Raw genomic sequence first — 22,250 nt, 5'->3', positions numbered from 1 at the left:
ATCAGTTATTTTAAGTGGTGGCTCATCAAAACAGTAGAAAGCTTAATACCATTTAATTAAGTGACTTAGGATAACTAATTTGTTGTGAAGCCTTATAAACAATTAAGTAGCTGACAGTAACCTAAGAGTCAAATCAAATGATACTCACCTTCCTGGACTGCTATATCTATGGGTCTTCTGGAAGGTAACTGTATCAGTTTCTGATAATTCTGTGCACTTTGGTCAAATAACTGTACAAGAAGAGCACATGTCTTTTCATAGTCACATCTGCTGACAGTGCACAACTGTTCTAGTTGCTGAAATATAGTAGCTGTGTCATCCAGTGGATCTTCCAAACCATCTCTGAAAATGTACCAGACCAAGTTAACCAAATACATTAAAGCACTTTTTATATTTATAAACAATGCAAAGCCTTTAGAGGATTCCGAAATAATAATAGTTAACATCTACATAGTGCTTATTATATGCCAGGCACAGTGCTTAAATGCTTTACAATTATAAACTCATTTGATCCTCACAGCAACCTTAGGAAGTAGGTATTATTATCACCCCCATTTTACAAATGAGGAAATTGAAGCAAACAGAGATTAAGTGATTTGCCTTGGGTCACATAGCTAGCTAGTGTCTGGAGCTGAATTTGAACTCAGATCTTTCTCACTGCAGGCCCAGCACTCTATCTACTGCATGTCAAAGGTAGGCATGAACTAAAAATATTTAATTTTTCAATACCTGATGACTATGGAGACAGATTCCAATCGGGAAGTAATATATGCCTTTGTGATTTCTGGTGCATATGTATCTAAGAGATGAGGCTCGGTTGATTTCACAAAAGGTACAGATGCTACCATTCTCTGCCACAGAGTTAACAAATAATGAACACTGTTGGGTGCAAATTCCCAATGCTATGAAAAAACAAACAAACCAAAGCTCATTTTAATTATGCTCTATGTTATCCCATGATAAAATGAAAATATTCACAATTATGCTAATTAGATGGGTACTTTTTGTGGGGAAAAAAATCAATATCCTCACAAATGTGCAGCACAAATTAAGCCCCCAGATTACTTTTTAAAATTTTCATTTAAATAACATTGGTATATTAAATTGTCCCTTACCTGGAGGCTAGTAATGGTAAAATTAGCAATCAATCTGATAACTTCTGGATACTCCTTCACCATTATTAATTCTCCCAACTGGTAGTTAGTCTTTAAACGAGCCAAAAATCGACAGAATTCATGGTAATTTCCTGGTTCTGCCAAACCCTAAATCATGAGACACAAAAGAAATACACTTTACAACTGTACAGTTGATAAACAATGTGGTATAGAAGCAGAGGGGGGACCTGGAGTGAGGAAGACCTGACTGCCAGGTCAGTGGCTGGGTGGCCTTAGGCAAATCCCTTTAGTTCTCAGTGCCTCAGGTAACTCTAATGCTTTGAGTTGCAGAACAAGGGTATTCCCACAGTTGGAATTCTAAAAGAGTAGCACATCTTAAATATGAGAATCCATGAAAACCTATATAACTAGTGTGTGTCTAAGGCTGTATTAGAAATCAGGTCTTCCTGACTCCAGGTCCAGTGCTCTATCCATTGAACCACCTAGCTACCTCTCTTTAAGAATAATACAAAGTATCAAATACAGGGCTTGGCACAAAGTAACTACTAAATGAATGTTCTTCCTCTCTGATGGTGACTTGTGTAACTAAAAACTGTTAAAATATTTCTTGTAAAATTCCATGATTTTGGCCAACTTTATAAGTTTTACTTTGAAAAGACAAAGCAAGCACATATTTCTCTGATAGCACATGAAAAAATATGAATTCATGAGTAGAAATATAAGGTTGGATAAACACTACCATTTTACAATATTTTCTTTCTGTCCAAAGATCTATTCTATTCCATCTGTTCTATCCCCCAAACATTGGTAGCACATTCACTGAAAGAATTAATGAATATTTACTAAAACTCCAAAGTACAATGTAACCTTTAAAAGTTTTATTTTAATAATAAATCATTTTTTAAAACAAAAACATCACAAGTGAAAATGAAACTTGTAAGCACACCACACTATTCACCCACAATACTTTCTTTTATTCTGGCACTAAAAATTGCAATGGAAACTCTGCAATGAATTCAGGGAGCTATAGTCTGAAAACTACAAAATTGTATCTGTCCACAAGAGGGCAAAGGGGATCTCTTCTCAAATGGAAACTGCCACTTACTCAAATACTAACATTACAACTGATGCTAAGTGGTTTCTCTCTCAACATAAAGAGCTAGATAAGATGGATATTAAGTTACATGCATCACTTTAATAATATTAGTATGGAAAGTCAATATGATGTAAAAGGAAGATGCAAAAATAGATTGTCACTTATTACTTATTATACAGTTAATAAAATTCAAATGATTGAAAAATGAAGGGAATAGGAAGGTCTGTGTCAGGAAAATACTTAATTTTTTTTATAACTGCTTTAAGAGAACATTAAGAAAACAGATACATATTAACTAATACACAGTTGGTGACCTATTTTCAGATGCAAACACCCTAATCATGACTGACTCTACCCAGTTTGCCTAACTTCATATTCCCTACCCTACTCATCTAAGATATATAGAGAAGAAATTTATGGGAAAATTGGCCATTCTTGTTTAAAAAGCTCAAAGATATAATAGTACCTTTGTTCTAGTTTTTAACTAAAAGGAATGAAAAGGCAGTCAAATTAGAATTTAATTGTATTTGGATCACAGTGTTTGACGCTAATTACTCTATTTTCGTATAAAAAATTATGTGGGCATATAATAGCAGGAGGAGGAAGAAGGGAACACATTACTGCCCTAAGCATTGCAGCTAGTATCCTCCAAGTATTCTTTTGGATCCTAACTGATCTAAAGGTTCTCAATAAGCAGATGTACAACTGACCAGTCAATCATAAAGCTAAGCCTAAGGTCGGTCATGGACCAGCAGCTGGCATTATATTTTCCCTTCCCTACTCATCTACATCACTCAGAACCTTCCGCAACAATAAACTCAGGCCCAAATCCCTCATCATCTCTAATTGCAGGCTGTTGGCCAAATAATCTTCAAGATTTAGGGGTATTATAAGGTTAGAACTTATGCTTTAACCCATTCTCTACATTTGGTCAGTCAACAAACATTTATTAAGCCTCTATTATAAGCAAGGCCTGGCAATGAGAATACAAAGAAAGACGTAAAACAGTCCCTCTGCTCAAGAAGCTTACGTTTCAATGGAGGATATGATATATAAATATCTAAGTATATACAACGTATATTCAGAATATGAAGATAATTTGAGGAGGGAGGAACTGGCAGCTTGGAGGAAGGGTGGAGGCTAAAGACTAAGAAAGGACTCCTGTGTAAGATGGAATTTATACTGAGTCCTGAAAAAAGGGAAATTAACATGAAAAGGTAAGGAGGCATTCATTTCAGGCATGGGGAACAGTTGTGCAAAGGCATGAAGATGTAGCATCACATTTAAGACTGGGAAGGGATCAGATTTTAAAGAGCTTTAAATGTTCAACAAAAGACTTCATATTTGATCCAGGAAGTAATGGGGAGCCACTGCAATTCACTGACCAAAGGTCTGTCACATGGTCAAACCTATGCTTTAGAAAAATCATCTTGGCCGTAACTGGAGGATGGACTGGAGTAGAGAGAGACTTGAGACAGACAGACCAATAAGGTGATTGTAGAAGACAGACCAATAGGTGAGAGGTGATGGGGGCCTGAATGAGGGCTCTGGGTTGTATGAGTAGAGAGAAAGACATACATAAGAGACATTGTAGAAGTAGAAATGATTAGATCTTACAATAGATTTGAAATGTAAGTATGTGGGGTGAATGAGAGTTTAGGGTCAAGGATTACACCAGGGTTGTGGGCTTGGGTGACTGGGAGGGTGGTGATCCCCTTAAAAAAGACAAGGAAATTTGAAAGGGCAGAAAATTTGGGAGTAAAGCTAGAGAGTTCTGTTCTGGACATGCTGAGTTTGAGATGCCTATATATCCAGTTCAAGATAACCAAGAAGCAGTGAGATATGTATGCCTGCAGCTCAGCAGAAATATACAGATCTTGGATTCATCTTCATAGAGATGATAACTGAATACAGGGGAACTGATGAGTGAGTGAATATAAAGTGAAAAAAGAAGAGTGAGTCTTGGAGGACACCCACAATGACAAGGCATGACATGGCAAGGAAAATGTATGTACATTTAATCCTCTACTGCTCCTGTCATTGCTTATGCTATACTTACTGATTGGAGAACCCTCTCCACTCCTCTATTCTATCTTATGTCTCTGCCTGCTTTAACATCCTGCCAAGATGAATTTCCACCATGAAAACTTTTCAGACCATCCTCATTACCAGAGGCAGACTATTGTATAAGAGTGGTCCTTTAAAAAGAGTGAATTGTCAGGCACTGAAGATATTCAAGCCAGGGGTACTTTTCAGAGATAATTCAAGTTTGGGTGAAAGTTAAATTAGATGATAACTGAGGTCCTTTCCAATTCTAAGTTTCTATGATTCCACTTCACAGGATTGTTGGGAGGCTCAAAAGAGATAATGCAGGTAGATGTACTTTGCAAACTATTATGCATCACAGAAATTTAGAGTGATATTAATACTATGTTGAGCATTGTAGGGAGAAACAAAAGAAGAAGGCCTATCCCTCCCTTCATGTATCTTATTCTATAATTATAGAGAGAAACAGAATAGGTTTGCACACATACATGCACATAAATACTCACAAATATGCACAAAGGTAAACCTATCTACGCTGAGCTGGTAGGGCAGGTGTCATATTTTCATTTTGCAGATAAGAACCAAGGCTAAGGGAAGTTAAGAAATTTGACAAAGATTATGCAGTTAGGATATGCAGGAGTCAAGAGGAGAATACTACTTTCTTTACTCCAAGTCTAGTGGTCTCAAAATATAGATGGTGTTCCTTCTAAAGCATACATTACCAGTTAATGTGAACTTATAATAACAATTGACACTTACATACCACATTAAAGTTTGTGAAGCCCTTTACATACATAATCTGGAGTCTCATACAACCACACTATAGGTATTAATTCATTTTACCGATGAAAAAACTAAGGCTCAGTAATTAAGTGACTTTCCCATGATCACAAGATTACTACATATCAAGAGGCAGGATAAAACCCCAGGTTTTCCTAACTCTAAGTCCAGTTTGCTTTATATTAGTGCCTAAAACACATTTTGTTCCTATTTATGTTAAAACTCATTTTTTTCAAATAGCAATATGCTAGCATAGCTCTGGGTTTCTGTTCTCTCTCCTTCACTGTCCTTTAGATTTCCTTGACAGTGGGATAAAGCGTAATAGCTGTGATTTCCTAGAGTCTCTTTAGATGCCAAGGGGGTAGATGGGCTTGGTGGGGATTTCTTCCTTTTGAGTTTCTCCTTGAAATTAGCAAGACCTTTGCCAAATCACACCTCTAAGTTCCTCAGGCAATTCTAAGTTGTATGTAAGTCTCTAAGACTCTAAGAGCAAAACAATTTTCTGGGTGTTCCTTACATCAGTGTAGGTACATAGGTAGAGATGGGGGATTCAAAAAAAAGTCTACATAACAAGTTATCAACAAACAATTTATTGTATAAATACCTGAGGATTTTCGAGTATCCTTTTTACTCCTTTAATTAAATTACCAAGGTACTTGGCACGTTCTGGACTGCTAAATAAGGATCTCCTTGCAGATGCAAACTGAACTAAACAAGAAAGTGCCTGTAAAAGAAACAGAGAGTATCTTGAGTCATTAAAAGAACAATTATAATCACATATCATGATGTTTATGTTCCCTTTACATTATAGAGAATATCATTTCACTCTCATCATTGGTAAATACTGTAACCAAACAATCATTAAATATAATTTGCAAGTCCTAATCAGAAACAAAAATTCCAGTGTCATACTTAAGAGGGAACAGAGGGGAAAGCTTGATTAGTTTCATTAAAAAAAAAAAGACCAAGACACCTATATGAAATGTGCAGACACATCTACCAATAATGACTTTTTTAAGCTAAAGGCCTGAAACATTATTGAACTTGCTTCTCTCAGTACAGGTTTCTATTGTACAATTAGCTCTTCTGTTGTATTTCAAATCTCCTAAAGCCATTTTGAAGTAATAGGTGAGGGAGTAAATTCAGGGTATCCAATCACCAAAGAAGTAAAAAAAGAACATAATCAATACAAACAGTAATTAACACTGCAAAGAATACTCTCTGCAAATACCGGAACAAGTAAGGTTGAAAGGGTTTGGCCAAGGACTAGTTGTCACGAATTACTAAATCTATTCACTCAATGGCCTGTTCTGGCTTGTCATGGGTTCTTAGCCTTACGGTAAAAATACTCAAGGAAATAACACCTACCAAGTTCAGAGGTGATAAGAGGCAATCATTCAAAGTGAGCATTAAGAGTTTATGAGGCTGGTAGTTATGGCATTATTTTAAACTTTCTATACATGAGACGTATTATCACTTGTTGGTTTTCAGTCCTTTGTATTTGACCTCTCATAAAATGGATATACTAGCACTGAATAATTCTAATTATATTCCAACTATTTTACCTTTTTGAAGTGCTCATATAAGTACTCATTTTAAAGAAAATAAATAATAATGCTTAATTTATTTCCTGAAATAAATAATATGATATCTATTCCTAGAATACCGAAGAGCTAAACTAACTTAGGATAAAAAGAAGGCAGTTAGGAAGCAAAACTAGGCATCTATTCTTCAGGAAGCACCATTTCTCACATACCAAAGGATTGTGTAACCACCTGTCTATTTGCAGATCTGTCCATTTCTTTTAATTGGCATTTCTAAGTATTACACTAGAAGAAAATCAAAGTCCAAAAGTCTCATTCACTCATTTTAATTATTTATGAGAGTGTTAACTATGTTTTTTTAAAATTTCCATGTTGTTTCTGCTGTGAAAAAAGTTTCCATTAACTTATATTTGTTAAATATCTACAAGTTAATAACAGGTGGTTGTACAAAAATTTTAAATGTGGAGGATAGCTTCCCTGTTAGCAAGTGGTCTTTTCCATGTTATTGATCCCCAATTCAGTCAATTATCTCTATGTATAAGTTGGGGATTGGTTCTTGCATTCCTAAGGCCAAGTAAAGGATTAGTACAGAATCCCTATTTTCTTGCCGAGGGTCATATTGTTACCAGGTCATCTTGCCTGGATTGCCACTAACTTGTTGCAAGATCTCTTTATCTGGGTTCTAAATCCCTGCTTCCTGACCACCTGTATTTCAGGGATAGTGTCTGGCTCTGACCTTCAGTATTCTCATTCTGAATTATTCATAATCCCTGCAGCTCTGTCCCACTGGTTTACAATGCTTTACATGGGTAAAATAAATATGTTTGAATTTTTGCAAATACATTTTAATTTGACATGTTTTGCACTTCACAATAGGAAACTTTGGTCCTAATATCACTAACTGAGGCATTACTTCAATAAATGATTTGCCTGGACAACAAAAGAATAAACACATAGAACAATTCATCAAACTGTCCACTGTTGTAGTTTTCATCTCTAAGGTTCTTTGAAGTTCAGACAGTCTGTTATTTTATTCTCAGAATGATGATTAAATACACAGTGATCACATGCACAGTTTCACTCTTGAAACATTTTTCTCAATATACAAGGGAAAAACTATAATTGTCTAACTGAATATAAATATACATACATGTTATGTGCACATTTATAAAATATAAATGTCTTAATATTCAGTTCTTTATGTACATGATAGCTTCTGTATATTGCTTTTGTCTAGGCCATGCTTTAAGTTCAAATCAACAAATACCTGTCTTTCAGAGACCAATAGTCCCATTACCTAGTATGGGAACACCTTGATTACTCATTAAAAATAATCAAATAACAATATGAGAGAGAGTGGATGGGCAGAACAAATTTTTAAAATCAGCACCTTCCCTGAAAATCAGTTAAATGATCAATTTAAACATGTCCCAGGAGATTAAGAGCTTCTGGTCAGTCGGATACCTTAATAAAGGTGGCAAAAAACAATAAAACAAATACATAGAAGAGTACATTTTTTCAACAAACAGATATCATGCTTTAATTTTAGATAAAATTAATAACTAAATTTTACTTACTAATTGAGATAGTAGAGGAGGAAGGGCATGATATAAATCGAAGAAAAGGTCCAAAGTTTCTGACTCCAGGAAAACTGAAAAAAAAAAAAAAAATTCTTCTAACCCCACTACTTTGAATTCATGGAGGGCTTGTCTTCCAAGGAGCTTAAACTACTGAATAAATAACACCGTAAAAATAATTGTGGCACAGTACTTGGCAAAAAGTGCTTAATAATTACTTTTTCATTCATTCAATTGAAAATCTAGCAAGTAGAAACATCTTTACAGGTAAAGACAATTTCTAGTTCATGGTCTGGGTGTTTTGGGGGAAATATTTTTAAATGCAAAGATAAAAAATGAATTATACAAAGTAATTTTCCTTTAACATAACAGGTTTTCTAGTTAATTTTACTGGGAAACTCCTCAACATTTCTACAATATCAAATGCTAGGAGCTGAAGCACTGTTTATTTTCCAAAACGGGTTTTTTTTCTTTTGTTTGTTTTAAAATAAAATATCTAGATCACACTGTGGTCAGGATTTCAAAAAATAATTTTAAAGTTTAGATAAGGCTGTGGAGTAGGCAGGATCCTGTTAAGTTCTATTATAGATATTTACGTAGTGATATCTTAGCTGTATCAGGAAAAAGTCCACTCAATCCTTCTATGGATGTGCCAAGATAGAAATACAGTTAAAAGTGAGTTCTCATTGTTTTTCTTTGAGGCCTTAATGTTCACCATCCCCACTGCTAGAACTTATTCTTACTTGTTCTCCAAGTTGTTGGAATCTGTACTGTGCAAAGATCATCTGAAGATTCATCTGCTGAACTGCCAATGAAGTCAAAATTAAGACAGTTGAGGACAAGTTTCAAGACCTGCATTACCAGATTTTGTTGAACTTCATCCTGAAGATTTAAAGGTTTTGCCAACACCTAAAAAAATTTCAAAATTATTGAATATCTTACTTAAAACAGATGAATATTTTCTGTCAATTAACAGTGTTTTAAATCTTCAATCTAAAACTATTCTTTAATTTCATATTAAATTAATGAATATGGTTTCTAAAGATTACATACTAGTACTTTGTTCTAAAAGACAACTTTCTAAGTACACCAGGTATAAAGGGGAAAAACCCACAATGTTAAAATCATTATTCTTCAACTTCTACTGTAATATCCTGGATTTTTTGCTCTTTTATTTTGGCTCTTTAGGAGTGACATCTTTCATGCTTGATCTCAAACTGAATTAACTTCAGTTCTGGAATATCAGAACTAGCACCCCTTGAAGCTAATAAAAAAAGGTAGCTTTGGGACAAATAAAAGAAAGTACTACTTTTCACAGCAGGTTGCAAATTTATGGAACTCATTACCTTCAAGAGTACAGGCTAAAAATATAAGTTCAAAAAGAGTTCAGTTAATTTCATGTATGATAGAATCATAAAAAGAAAGAATAAAGAAGCCCATTCTTTGTGAGGTTCTTAGACACAGAATAGGCTGGGGCTCACTGATATAGTCATTGCTCACACTCCTGCCAATGGATGCGGAGAATGGGTAGCAGAGTCTCTCTAGCTTACTTGTCTAATCTTCTAGGTAGGATTCACTTTAAGGCTAAGCAACTCTGGCACCTGGGAACTCATGTTAACTCTACCTTTCACTTTCAGAAAAATGTTCTTTCCTTCCCCACCATGTCCCTGGGCTAGGAGAGGACAGAATGAGATAACCACTCTCTCTCTTTCTTTTAGGGGTGATCACCAAGTCTTTGGGCTCTGTTTGCACTTCAGAACTAGGTTGAAACTAAGTGGCCCTGACACGTTATTGTTCCCCTCTTCCTTTCCCCTATATTAAGGCTGTAAGTTCCTTGAAGGAAGACTCTTTGAATTTGGCCTTTGTGCCTCCAAAACAGTAAGAGTGCCTTACACATGAACATTGCAATTTAATTGATCCTTTAAGAGAATCCAAGATAGCTTGAAGAGAAAAGGGGGAGGAGAAATGCTTAACCTTTAGAGATAACTGGATAAAAACTATGCTCTGCCACTAAATGTCCTCAGGTGCCACTGTCAGAGATAAGAGTATCAGGCTGGAGCATTAGTCTAGCTCTTTGTGACAGTTCTTATGCTATCACAGTACTGACACAAATTAAAAACATTAAAAAAAACTTCTCAGCATGCTAACAACTAGCACGAGACTTCTTAAAACATCTGAATATCATAGGGCAATGTAATTATGAATTATATCAGCAAATTTTACACAATGTTATTGCTTGTTCTTTGTTTTTGAAGAGGACCAATATTAGCGAGGTGGTGTCTTGCTTGTGAATTGGAATTAAGTGAGGCAGAACTGCACAAAGTCATCATCCTTTCTTTCTCTTCCAAAGTCATTAAAGTCCAATGGCAAGACAAAAGTCAAGACAACTGGCAATGGCCCAGGATACAGTGGATGACTTTGGTGTCTTCGAAGTATGACAAAGCTCTAAGCACTCCACAGCACCTGCTTTAGCTGCCTCCACGGCCACTGGAACAAATTGTTCTCATCTGCCCATTCCACTGGGCTAAGGTAGATATTCTGCTTGAGGTAGATATTCTTCTAACTCACCAACACGTTTGCAGCCTGTCAGTTACTCTCAACCTGGATTAGCTTGTCTGCTGAGACACTTTTGGGTCTGGCTGCTGTGCCTGCTATAGCTTCTTGAAGTCATAGGTAAGAGTCAGTAAGACAATATACCTAAGAGATTTTTCCATTTTCTATCACAAAACTTGAATGGACTCCACCTATACTGGAAGTCAGGTGATACAGTAGACAGAGGGCCAGGCTGGAGTCAGGAAGACCTGGTTAAGTCCAGCCTCTGCCACTTACTGGCTGAGTGACCCTCAGCAAGTCACTTAGCCCCAGTCTGCCTCACTTTGTTCATCTGCAAAATGGAGATAATAATAACATCTATTTCCCAGGATTGTTTTGAGGATAAAATGAGATAATGTTTGTAAAGTGCTGTATAAATGCTAGCTATTAGTGTTATCATTACTATAATTATTATTAAATGAATCTTGGTTTGCTAAATAATTACTACGAGAACCCCTAACACCATTTCACTACCTTTTAGCACTAATCCAAAAGGTGACTAGGGGAATCTGAAAGCAGGTGAAACCTAACTCAAGTACTTAGTAATTGTTACAGCAAAAAAAAAAAAAAAGAAAAGAAAAGTTTCTGGTAAGAAGCAATTGCAAGTTAAATAAATTATCTATGGATTTGATATTTATCTCTGTTTCTAGTGTCACAGCCCATAGATAAGATGCAAATTATCAATCTAGAAATCTTAGGGAAAAAGAAATGTCATCATGCTAACACAAAAGTGTCCTGACAGTTGCAAAGGTTAGAAATGCAAAATTAGACTTTAAATGGGAATTGCAAATATCCAAAATACACCAACTATATAATTTCTGCAGAAAATTATGAAATGTCTTACTTCTTTTAGGAGTGAGCATGCCAGTACTAAAATGTCCTTGAGAGATGTGTCCCTGAATGAGGTAGCTATTTTTCGGTGTTTTGCTGAAGGTCTAGAATAATCAACCTAAAGGGACCAATACAAACAAAATTATTTAAAGAAACAAAAAAATAAAAATACAAATTAGTAGTTATAAAAATGCTAATCTCAAAATTAAATACAGAGGCTGGCAAATTCAAATTATCTAGCAACAATTTGATGTTTGTGAAAAAAACATGGTATAGAATATAAGAAATATACAAGAAAAAATAAACTATGAATCATGATTTATATTGTACAACTTCTGAAATGGGTGACATCTCACTGTGTCTAAGTCTATTCATTTGCAAAATCCTCCTCTAACAACTTGATAGGAATCAATTCACCCATTCATCATTCATTCCTTCTCTCATTTACAAAAAAGGAATCCACGAACTTCTGATGTTGTCTGAAGTAAAGTACAAGGGAATTCTTTGTAGTAAGAAATACTTCTCAACTAATAGATTCAAGTTATTATTGGCATATTAATAAATACTGTGGTAAAGATTGCATAATTTCAACAAAGCATCATTTTCATTGCTTATAAGTGTCTAAACATTCTTCAAAGCTCAAGAATATATCTGCATCCTATCCAAAATGTACAAAAGTTTATTACAGTGGAAGAATACCATGAAAACAATTCACTGAAGATATTAAGCAAAAAGGCTAGAAATGAAAGTTCTCCAAAGGAAGGGAAGTTTCCAGTGTGTGCTTATGTCACCTTTACATTAACTATGCTCTAAAGGAAATATTATTTCTGCCTTATGTAGGGGGAAAAGAAAGTGTGTATTTGCAGAAAATCTATGGTGGGTTTGTCCTAAGAGCTGAAAGAGAAGGTTTTTTAATTATAGAAGATATACTTCTATAATAAAAAAAAAATCCTTTGCATTTAGCTTGAAAAAAAAAAGAATGTCTAAGTGAATAAACCAAAGTGGTGTGACAGATTAAAAACAACCAACATACTTTTATTGTCTTAAGGACACAATAAGCATAGTGAGTGTGATTATAAAAGAAGTTCATACAAAATAGAGAAGAAAAATGAAATCTGAGCAATTTCTTAGGTATATTTATAGTTTTGTAAGGACTTGTGAGGAAGAATGGTGAGTCTAAATTTAGAAATTTGAAACTGGCATAAGCAAGGTTAAATGTTGTTAATGCACTGGATTGGGAGTCAAAAGGCCCAAATAGTAGTCCTGGTTCTACTGAGAAAGCTCCATACCATTTCGTGGACTAATTCATCTTTTCATCTGTAAAATGAGGAGGTTGGACATAATAATAATAATATTGGCCTACATACTGCCACGCATTGTACTAAGCACTTAAAAAATGTTATCTCATTTGATCCTCACAATAACCTTTAGGTGCTATTATTATCCCTCTTTTTCAGTGGAGGAAACTGAGGCAAACAGGTTACATGACTTGCCTATGGTCACACAGCTAGTAAGTGTCTGCAGACAAATTTGAACTCAGGTCTTCCTGCCTCTGAAGCTCTATCCACTGAGCCACCTAGCTGCTCAGTAATTACGAGAGGACTTCTCAGTTTTTCTCAAGTTTTACAGAATAGACCTAGCAGATGCTCAATGAATGTTTGTTGATAACAATGAAGTTCTAAATTTGGTATGAGCAGAAAATGCCTCAAAGAGGTTATATTACTGAATTTGCAAAATTGATTCAAATGCATCCCTTTTTGAAAGATGATGGCTTATTCATGGAAACCACTTCTATTAACAACCCATTTCCTATAAACTGATTTATTTGGAGAGAAAATACATAGTATAATATGGTAAAAGACTACTTGCTTAGTGATAGCACCACAGAAACCTGAATACCCAGTCAGAGATTTTACCACTATGAGATGAAACATGATAGAAGGAACATTATACATACAGCCAGAAAACCTATGTTTGAGCCTCTTCTCTACTACTCTCTGACCCTAGGTGGGTCATTTACCTTCACTGCTTCCTATTCGCACTGTGTCCTTCACTATTTCCTCATCTGTGAAATGGGAAAAAATATTTTTACTATATCCCTCATAAGGTGGTTGTGTGGAGAGTGCTTTGAAATGAACTGAATTACTGAAGTATCATGGTCACCATCAACAACAACAACAACAACCAGTCACTAAACTCTGCTACCTGCCTTATGTTTTAAGGACCTATTTGATCTTGCTGTGCCAGATAAAGGAATAGGAAACAGAAACAAGAAGGCAGGTCTTTTAAAACACTCAGAAAAACTGTGGCAGCTGTGTGGCCCTGGGCAAGAGGGCTAGACAAGCATCAGCTTTCTGGGGGTCAATTTCCCCACCTGGAAAACAAGGTCATCTTCAGGATAGAACACAGTATTTGTCTTAAAACCAGAATGACCACTACTAATTTTTGCAAATCTTTTTACAAATGTGGGATAATTTTTCTAATGGCTAGGTCAGTCTAAATAAAAAATATAGCAAAGTAACTTGGTTGTGGTTCCAGGCACACAGGCTGTGTATTCCACTACAAAGAGACTTCTGGACCACAGAAATGGCCCCAGGCAACATTCTCTTTAGGAGCCCAATCATTCCTATGTCACATTGCTACGTTCCCTTTTGTTACAAGACTATTTTCTATGAAACCCGACTCTTGCTTTTGTTCATGGTATAACCAATGTAACAGCAGAAGTGAGCAGGAGCAGGTGACTGTATGCTCAGCTGCTGTGCGAAGCACTGCATCTAAAAATCCCCACTGCAGGGTGGACAACCCTGCCTGTGCGTGGCACTATTCCAAGTGGCCTGTGCTTTGATCAACCCTGCTGGGTGGGCATTGTTGAGAATCAATTCACCAAAACCTTTTTCCCTTTTATTTGTAAAAGAATAAGCAACATGGTGGTTTGCTTCTCTTGAGCATTTAATTTTCTTATTATGGTTACTGTATTATTATATACAAAGAAGATAATAGGATGCCCATGGGGCACTGACCATGTCTAATTCTATGTTCTGGATAGTACCACATACTGTTGTTGGTGTTTTCAATAATATTGAAACAGTTCCAATCTCTAATTACATCACTCATTAAATAAACAAAGAATGTGACATGAATACTCTGTAGTTTTCTGTTCACTAAAACTATCCTGACAAAGAGGGATGGAAAACATTAGCCACAAATAAAGTCAACAAAGGAATATAACTATGATAATAATCTTATAGTTCCCTTAAAAGGAAAAAGCTTACCAGATTCATTTCTTGAGTCAATTCAGAAAGGATTATCACCCCTATTACATAATGGTCCACGGTACCCTTGGAAGAAAATAAATTACAGATCTCAGTACAGGTAGAGATGAAAAGCTGATTCACAAATGTGTAAAACCAGGCCATGTTAACAAATAAAAGTTATACTTAGCATTGTACAACCCACCTAGAAATACAGGTTTGTGATCACAATGTAGGAAATTCACTCTTATGGATTTCCCAGAGCCAGCACCAGACAATTCAGATCCATTCTCCCCTGAGGTCTACTTCTGTCTCCACCTGAATCTAGCTGAAGGGGACTTTGTTTCCCTGAACCTAAGGTAATATTAGCTCTTTGCAGCTCTATAGTTTATGATTCTATTTTGACAGCATATGGATTGGTAAGGGAAAAGCTGTTAAACAAAGGCATAAGGATAATCTACATATATTTATGGTACTCAGGACCCATACCAAATTGAACTTTAAAATAAATTAGAACCAAGTTTAATGTTTTATACAAGACTGTGAATAAGAAAAAAAAAATTCCCTTTAGCTATGTAAATATATTTGGAGGCTACTAAGAGAGCTGTGTCCAATAAATAATTAATAGTTTGGTAAATGAAATTAAGTTCCTGGATCTAATTCTGTATGATCACTTAAGCTTCTTCAGTATTATTAGCTCATGTACATTTATTTATAATATACCTATAATCAAGGCATCTAAATTTCCATATACACTAGGGTAACTACATAGCTATGAAAAAGTACATAGTTTAACTGCTTCCATAACATGTTTAATTTAATCAGCTTTCAATGTAACCATGACAACTTCCTCCAAATCAAAATTTTTTAAAATGCACATCATTAACACAAGCTACCCACTTCAAATTCATAGTAAAAGCATGTATATAACAAATATAAAATTCAATTATAGCAAAAGCATAAAAATCACTGCTAACACTGATAATATACTTTTCAGAGAATTCACAGGCTTTACTAGTCATTCTGCATTGACAATATAAATTACCTTTGGGCAAAAGAAACAATGCACAGTCCTGGGATTTTTGCTGCTTAAATTAATCCTCAAACAATTCTTGACATAAGAAAGCAAATAATATCCACCATAGGCAACCAAAGAGTAAAGCACAACTTCAACTGAATCTAATCCTCTGACTGATACTACCCAGGACAGTGCTATGTCATTCATTGAGAAGGTGGGAGCTTAATGACCATTCTGTGATACTGTTGACAGGATGGGGCTACTGGCTGAAGAGAAGGCACATGAAGGAGTTCTCCTGGCTGTCATAAGTACTGAAAGCTATCCTGGAGCATGCACCAGAGACTCCTCAAGTTGAAAGAGTCACTATTCAGAAAAATTGTGATTGGCAATTCAGTCAATGTGCACTCCTCCTAGCTGCTAAAAAGTGAACTAGACAAATAGGCCTTAGTTTCCCTATATATAAAATAAAGGAGTGGATAAGATGATCTCTAGAGAGCCTTCCAGCTCTGAGTCTACATTCTCTGAAATGTTGGCAAATGGTAACGTATTTTTTACATTCTCTTTGAAAAAAGGAAATACCTTTGTCATTTAAAGGAGAAAAACTCCACTGGTTGCTTTTGTATATCTGGGAACAGCCTTCTGGAATTTTTTGTAATTTTAGATAAACAATGTCAATGAGAACCTATTTATCTAGTCAAGCTATAAATGTCAAAGCTCATCCTTCCCTAACAAAAATGTAATTCTGCCTTTGGTGTCATAATACTCATCTTGATGAAATGATAACCAAAATAAGAACTAGAATTCCTAAGATTCCAGGCTTGGAGAGCTGGGAGGGAACCCAGAGGTCATGTGGTCTAATTATATTTTTAAAATAAGGAAACCCAGGCCTTGAAAAGTATCTGATCAATTGCTCAGGGTCAGACAGGTTTGACAGAAAAAGAATTTTTAAAAATTTATTTTGAACTTAGATACAAAAAGACCAAAAAAAGAGAACATTTCTACATACACAGCACAACAAAAAAAGAGAATTCAATATAAAACCACAAATTTCCATTTCAGTTTACTTTTTTTGAAAAACTATGAAAAACACTTTACAACATTTTCAAAGCTACCCTGTTTTTCTGTTTCCTTCTATGTTTTCTTTTGTTCTCTGTTGTGTACTTTTGATTTTTTTTCTCCCTTCCTCTCCACTTCACCCTAGAGAAGGCTACCTTAGACACAAATATGCATACATACATAAAACCGTACTATACATACTTCTATTTATCAGTTCTTTCTGTGGATGTGGATAGCATCTTCCTTCATAGGTCTTTGTAGTTGATGTGAGTACTTATAATACTCAAAATGATTTAGTTGTTTAAAGTTATTCTTAGAACATTATTGCTATTACTATGTACAACATTCTCCTGATTCTGTTCATTTCACTCTTCATTGTATTGTAAGTATTTCCATATTTTTCTAAAATCAACCAGCTCATCATTTCTTACAGCACAGTAGTATTCCATCACAATCATATACCACAACTTGTTTAGCCATTCCCCAACTGACAGGCATCCCCTTAATTTTCAGTTCTTTGCCACCACAAAGAGAGATGACATAAATAATCTAGAATATATAAGTTCTTTTTCTTTTTTCCTAATCACCTTGGGAAACCTAATAGTAGCATTTCTGGGTCAAAGGGCAGACACAGTTTTATAACTTTTGGGGCATAATTCCAGATTGCTCTCCAAAATTCTTGGATCAGTGTATAATTCCACCAATAGTGAATTACTGTCCCAATTTTTCCACATCCCCTCCAACATTTGTTGCTTTCCCCTTTTATCATTTTAGCCAATCTGAAAGGAGTAAGACAATATCCCAAAGTTGTTTTAATTTGCATTTCTTTAATCAATAGTGATGTAGAGCATTTTTTCACATGACTATGTATAGGTTTTGATTTCTTCATTAAAAAAAAAACTGCCTGTTCATATCCTTTGCACCATTTATCAAGTGGGGAATGCTTTTGTATTCTTTTTTTTTTATTTAATTTATTTAATATATTTAGTTTTCAGCATTGATTTTCACAAGAGTTTGAATTACAAATTTTCTCCCCATTTCTACCCTCCCGCCCAGTCCAAGATAGCATATATTCCAGTTGTCCCATTCCCCAGTCAGCCCTCCCTTCTGTCACTCCACTCCCCTCCCATCCCCTTTTCCCTTCTTCTCTTGTAGGGCAAGATAAATTTCTGCACCCCATTGCCTGCATATCTTATTTCCTAGTTGCAAGCATAAACTTTTTTTTTGTCTTTGAACGTCTGTTTTTAAAACTTTGAGTTCCAAATTCTCTCCCCCCTTCCCATCCCTCCACCCTCCCTAAGAAGGCAAGCAATTCAACATATGCCACATGCATATTATTATGTAAAACCCTTCCACAACACTCATGTTGTGAAAGACTATGTTTTGCTCCTTCCTAACCTATCCCCCTTTATTGAATTTTCTCCCTTGACCCTGTCCCCTTTCCAAAGTGTTTGTTTTTGATTACCTCCACCCCCATCTGCCCTCCCCTCCATCATCCCCCCCTTTTTATCTTCTTCCCTCTTCTTTCCTGTGGGGTAAGATTCCCAATTGGGTATGTATGGTATTCCCTCCTCAGGCCAAATCTGATGAGAGCAAGATTCACTCATTCCCCCCTCACCTGCCCTCTCCCCTCCTCCCACAGAACTGCTTCCTCTTGCCACCTTTATGCGAGATAATCCACCCCATTCTCTCTCTCCCTATCTCCCTCTCTCAATATGTTCCTCTCTCATCCCTTAATTTGATTTTATTTCTTTTAGATATCTTCCCTTCATCTTCAACTCACCCTGTGTCGGCTCTCTCTCTCTCTCTCTCTCTCTCTCCCTCTCTCTCTCCCTCTTTATATACATATATATACATATAAATATATATATATATATGTATATATATATGTATATGTATATGTATATACATACACACACATAGATATATACATACATACACATTCACTTATATATATATATACATATATATATATATATGCATATTCCCTTCGGCTACCCTAATACTGAGGTCTCATGAATCATACATGTCATCTTTCCATGTAGGAATGTAAACAAAACAGTTCAACTTTAGTAAGTCCCTTGCAATTTCTTTTTCTTGTTCTTTTTCTTGATTACCTTTTCATGCTTCTCTTGATTCTTGTGTTTGAAAGTCAAATTTTCTATTCAGCTCTGGTCTTTTCACTGAGAAAGCTTGAAAGTCCTCTATTTTATTGAAAATCCATATTTTCCCTTGGAGCATGATACTCAGTTTTGCTAGGTAGGTGATTCTAGGTTTTAATCCTAACTCCATTGACCTCCGGAATATCGTGTTCCAAGCCCTTCAATCTCTTAACGTAGAAGCTGCAAGATCTTGGATTATTCTGATTGGGTTTCCACAATATTCAAATTGTTTCTTTCTGGCTGCTTGCAGTATTTTCTCCTTGATCTGGGAGCTCTGGAATTTGGCGACAATATTCCTAGGAGATTTCTTTTTGGGATCTATTTGAGGAGGCAATCGATGGATTCTTTCAATTTCTATTTTGCCCTGTGGCTCTAGAATATCAGGGCAGTTCTCCTTGATAATTTCTTCAAAGATGATATGTAGGCTCCTTTTTTGATCATGGCTTTCAGGTAGTGCAATAATTTTTAAATTCTCTCTCCTGGATCTATTTTCCAGGTCAGTGGTTTTTCCAATGAGATATTTCACATTCTCTTCCATTTTTTCATTCCTTTGTTTGTTTTATAATATCTTGATTTCTCATCAAGTCACTAGCTTCCACTTGCTCCAATCTCATTTTTAAGGTAGTATTTTCTTCAGAGGTCTTTTGGACCTCCTTTTCCATTTGGCTAATTCTGCCTTTCAAGGCATTATTCTCGTCATTGGCTTTTTGGAGCTCTTTTGCCATTTGAATTAGTCTATTTTTTAAAGTGTTGTTTTCTTCAACATTTTTTTCAGTATTTTTTTGGTTCTCCTTTAGCAAGTCATTGACTTGTTTTTCATGGTTTTCTCGCATCACTCTCATTCCTCTTTCCAATTTTTCCTCTACTTCTCTAACTGGCTTTTCCAGATCCTTTTTGAGCTCTTCCATGTCCTGAGACCAGTTCATGTTTTCCTTGGAGGCTTTTGATGTAGGCTCTTTGACTTTGTTGACTTCTTCTGGCTGTATGTTTTGTTTTTTGTCACCAAAGAAAGATTCCAAAGTTTGAGACCGAAGCTGGGTGTGTTTTCGCTGCCTGGCCATGTTCCCAGCCAACTTACTTGGCCCTTGCGTTTTTCGTTGGGGTATGACTGCTTTTAGAATAAAGAGTACTTTGTTCCAGGCTTGAGGGGATGCACCGTTGTTTTCAGAGCTATTTCTACACAGCCAGCTCTACCACACCAGCACTCCTCCTTCCCCAAGAACCACCAACCTGGACCTGACTCAGATCTTAAGCAGGCTCTGCACTCCTGCTCTGATCTGCCACTTAATTCCTCCCACCAGGTGGGCCTGGGGCTGGACGCAACTGCAGCTGTAGTTCTGTAGCTGCACCATCCCCACTATCCCCGGGGTAGTGCCCGAACCTCCAACTCTTTTCACTCTGTCCCCTGCAGCTTTTCCCACTAACCTTCTCTATTGTCTTTGGTGTTTGTGGGTTGAGAAGTCTGGTAACTGCCACAGCTCACTGATTCAGTGAGTTAGGGCCTGTTCCGCCCGGCTCCTGGTCTGGTTGGTCCTGACACCCACACGGGGCTCCCCTCCCCTCTGCTCCCCTTCTGCTCCCAGCTCCGTGTGCGATAGACCTCACCCAGCAACCATCCAGGCTGTCCTGGACTGGATCCCTGCTTCCCTCTGCTATTTTGTGGGTTCTGCAGTTCTAGAATTTGTTCAGAGCCATTTCTTATGGGTTTTTGGAGGGACCTGGCCATACCTTTGTATTCTTACAAATTTGATGAAGTTCTTTATATATTTGAAATATGAGACCTTTATCCGAGAAGCTATCTATAAAAAATTACTCCCGATTTCCTGTTTTTCTTCTAATCTTGGCTCCATTGTTTTTCTTTGTACAAACTCTTATTAATTTAATGTAATCCAAATTATCCATTTTACATCTCATGATGCTCTCTATTTCTATTTATTCATCAGTTGTTCCCTATTTATAATTTTGATAGGTAATGTGTTCCAAATTCTTCTGATTTTCTTACGTGATCTCCCTTTATATCTAGATCATGTATCCATTTTGACCTCATCTTGGTAAATGATATAAGATATTTGTCTATGCCCAATTTCTGACAGACTGTTTTCTAGATCTCCCAACAATTTTTTTTAACCAAATAATAAATTCTTATCCCAAAAGCTTAAATCTTTACATTTATTAAACACAATGTTATCATATAATAATTTGCTACTGTGTATTATATGTCTACTCTGTTCCACTGATCTACCTTTCTATTTCTTAGGCAGTACCCAATAATTTTGATAATTACTGCCTTATTGTATCATTGTAGATCTGGTATTGCTAAATCTCCTTTCTTTACATTTTTTTTATTAATTCCTTTGATATTCTTGACCTTTTGCTCTTCCAAATGAATTTTGTTATTATTTTTTCTAGCTTAGTAAAATAACTTTTTGTTTAGGTAAAACTGTCACTTTTATTGTATTGGCTCTGCCCACCCATGAACAATTAATATTCTCCAATTATTTAAATCTGACTTTATTTGTATACAAAGTATTTTATAATTATGTTCATACAATTCCTGGATTTGTTTTGGTAGGTATACTCTCAGGTATTTTATATTCTACAGCTTTTTTAAATGGGTTTTCTCTTACTATTTCTTCTTGCAGCGTTTTGCTGGTGATATATGGAAATGCAGATGACTTATATGGGTTTATTTTATATCCTGCTACTTTACTAAAATTGTTAATTGTTTTCACTAGCTTTTTAATTGAATCTTTAAGATTTTCCAAGTATATCATCATATCATCTGCAAAAAGATATAGTTTTATTACCTCATTGAACCTTTTTAATTCCTTTAATTTCTTTTTCTTCTCTTACTGCTAATGCTAGCATTTCTAATACAATACTGAATAATACTGGTGATAATGGGCATGCTTGTTTCACTCCTGATCTTATTTGGAAGGCTTCTAGCTTGTCTCCATAACAAATAATGTGTGCTAATGGTTTCAGGTAGATGGTTCTTTTCATTTAAGGAAAAATCCATTTATACCCACACTTTCAAGGGTTTTTAATAGGAATGAGTGTTGTATTTTATCAAAAACTTTTTCTATATATATATATCTGTTGATATAATCATATGATTTTTGTTACTTTTGTTATTAATATAATCAATTATGTTAATAGTTTTCCTTATGTTAAACCATCCC

At 35.7% G+C, this 22,250-nt stretch overlaps 1 protein-coding gene across 1 annotated transcript in view; it reads right to left on the bottom strand.

Moving 5' to 3' along the window:
• RANBP17 (RAN binding protein 17) overlaps positions 1 to 22,250 on the bottom strand; it is a 349,537-nt gene that overhangs the window by 287,785 nt on the left and 39,502 nt on the right. The window contains exons 5-12 of the mRNA XM_036752901.1: positions 14,854 to 14,919; positions 11,595 to 11,699; positions 8,902 to 9,067; positions 8,159 to 8,232; positions 5,642 to 5,761; positions 1,116 to 1,262; positions 730 to 902; positions 149 to 342 (exon numbers count right to left, since the gene is read on the bottom strand). Coding sequence (XP_036608796.1) covers positions 149 to 342; positions 730 to 902; positions 1,116 to 1,262; positions 5,642 to 5,761; positions 8,159 to 8,232; positions 8,902 to 9,067; positions 11,595 to 11,699; positions 14,854 to 14,919 — 1,045 coding nt within the window. The remainder of the gene's footprint in view (positions 1 to 148; positions 343 to 729; positions 903 to 1,115; positions 1,263 to 5,641; positions 5,762 to 8,158; positions 8,233 to 8,901; positions 9,068 to 11,594; positions 11,700 to 14,853; positions 14,920 to 22,250) is intronic.

Source organism: Trichosurus vulpecula, chromosome 3 (assembly GCF_011100635.1).
Source record: "Trichosurus vulpecula isolate mTriVul1 chromosome 3, mTriVul1.pri, whole genome shotgun sequence".
Taxonomy (NCBI): Eukaryota; Metazoa; Chordata; class Mammalia; order Diprotodontia; family Phalangeridae; genus Trichosurus; species Trichosurus vulpecula.
This window is presented reverse-complemented; position numbering and strand designations above follow the sequence as displayed.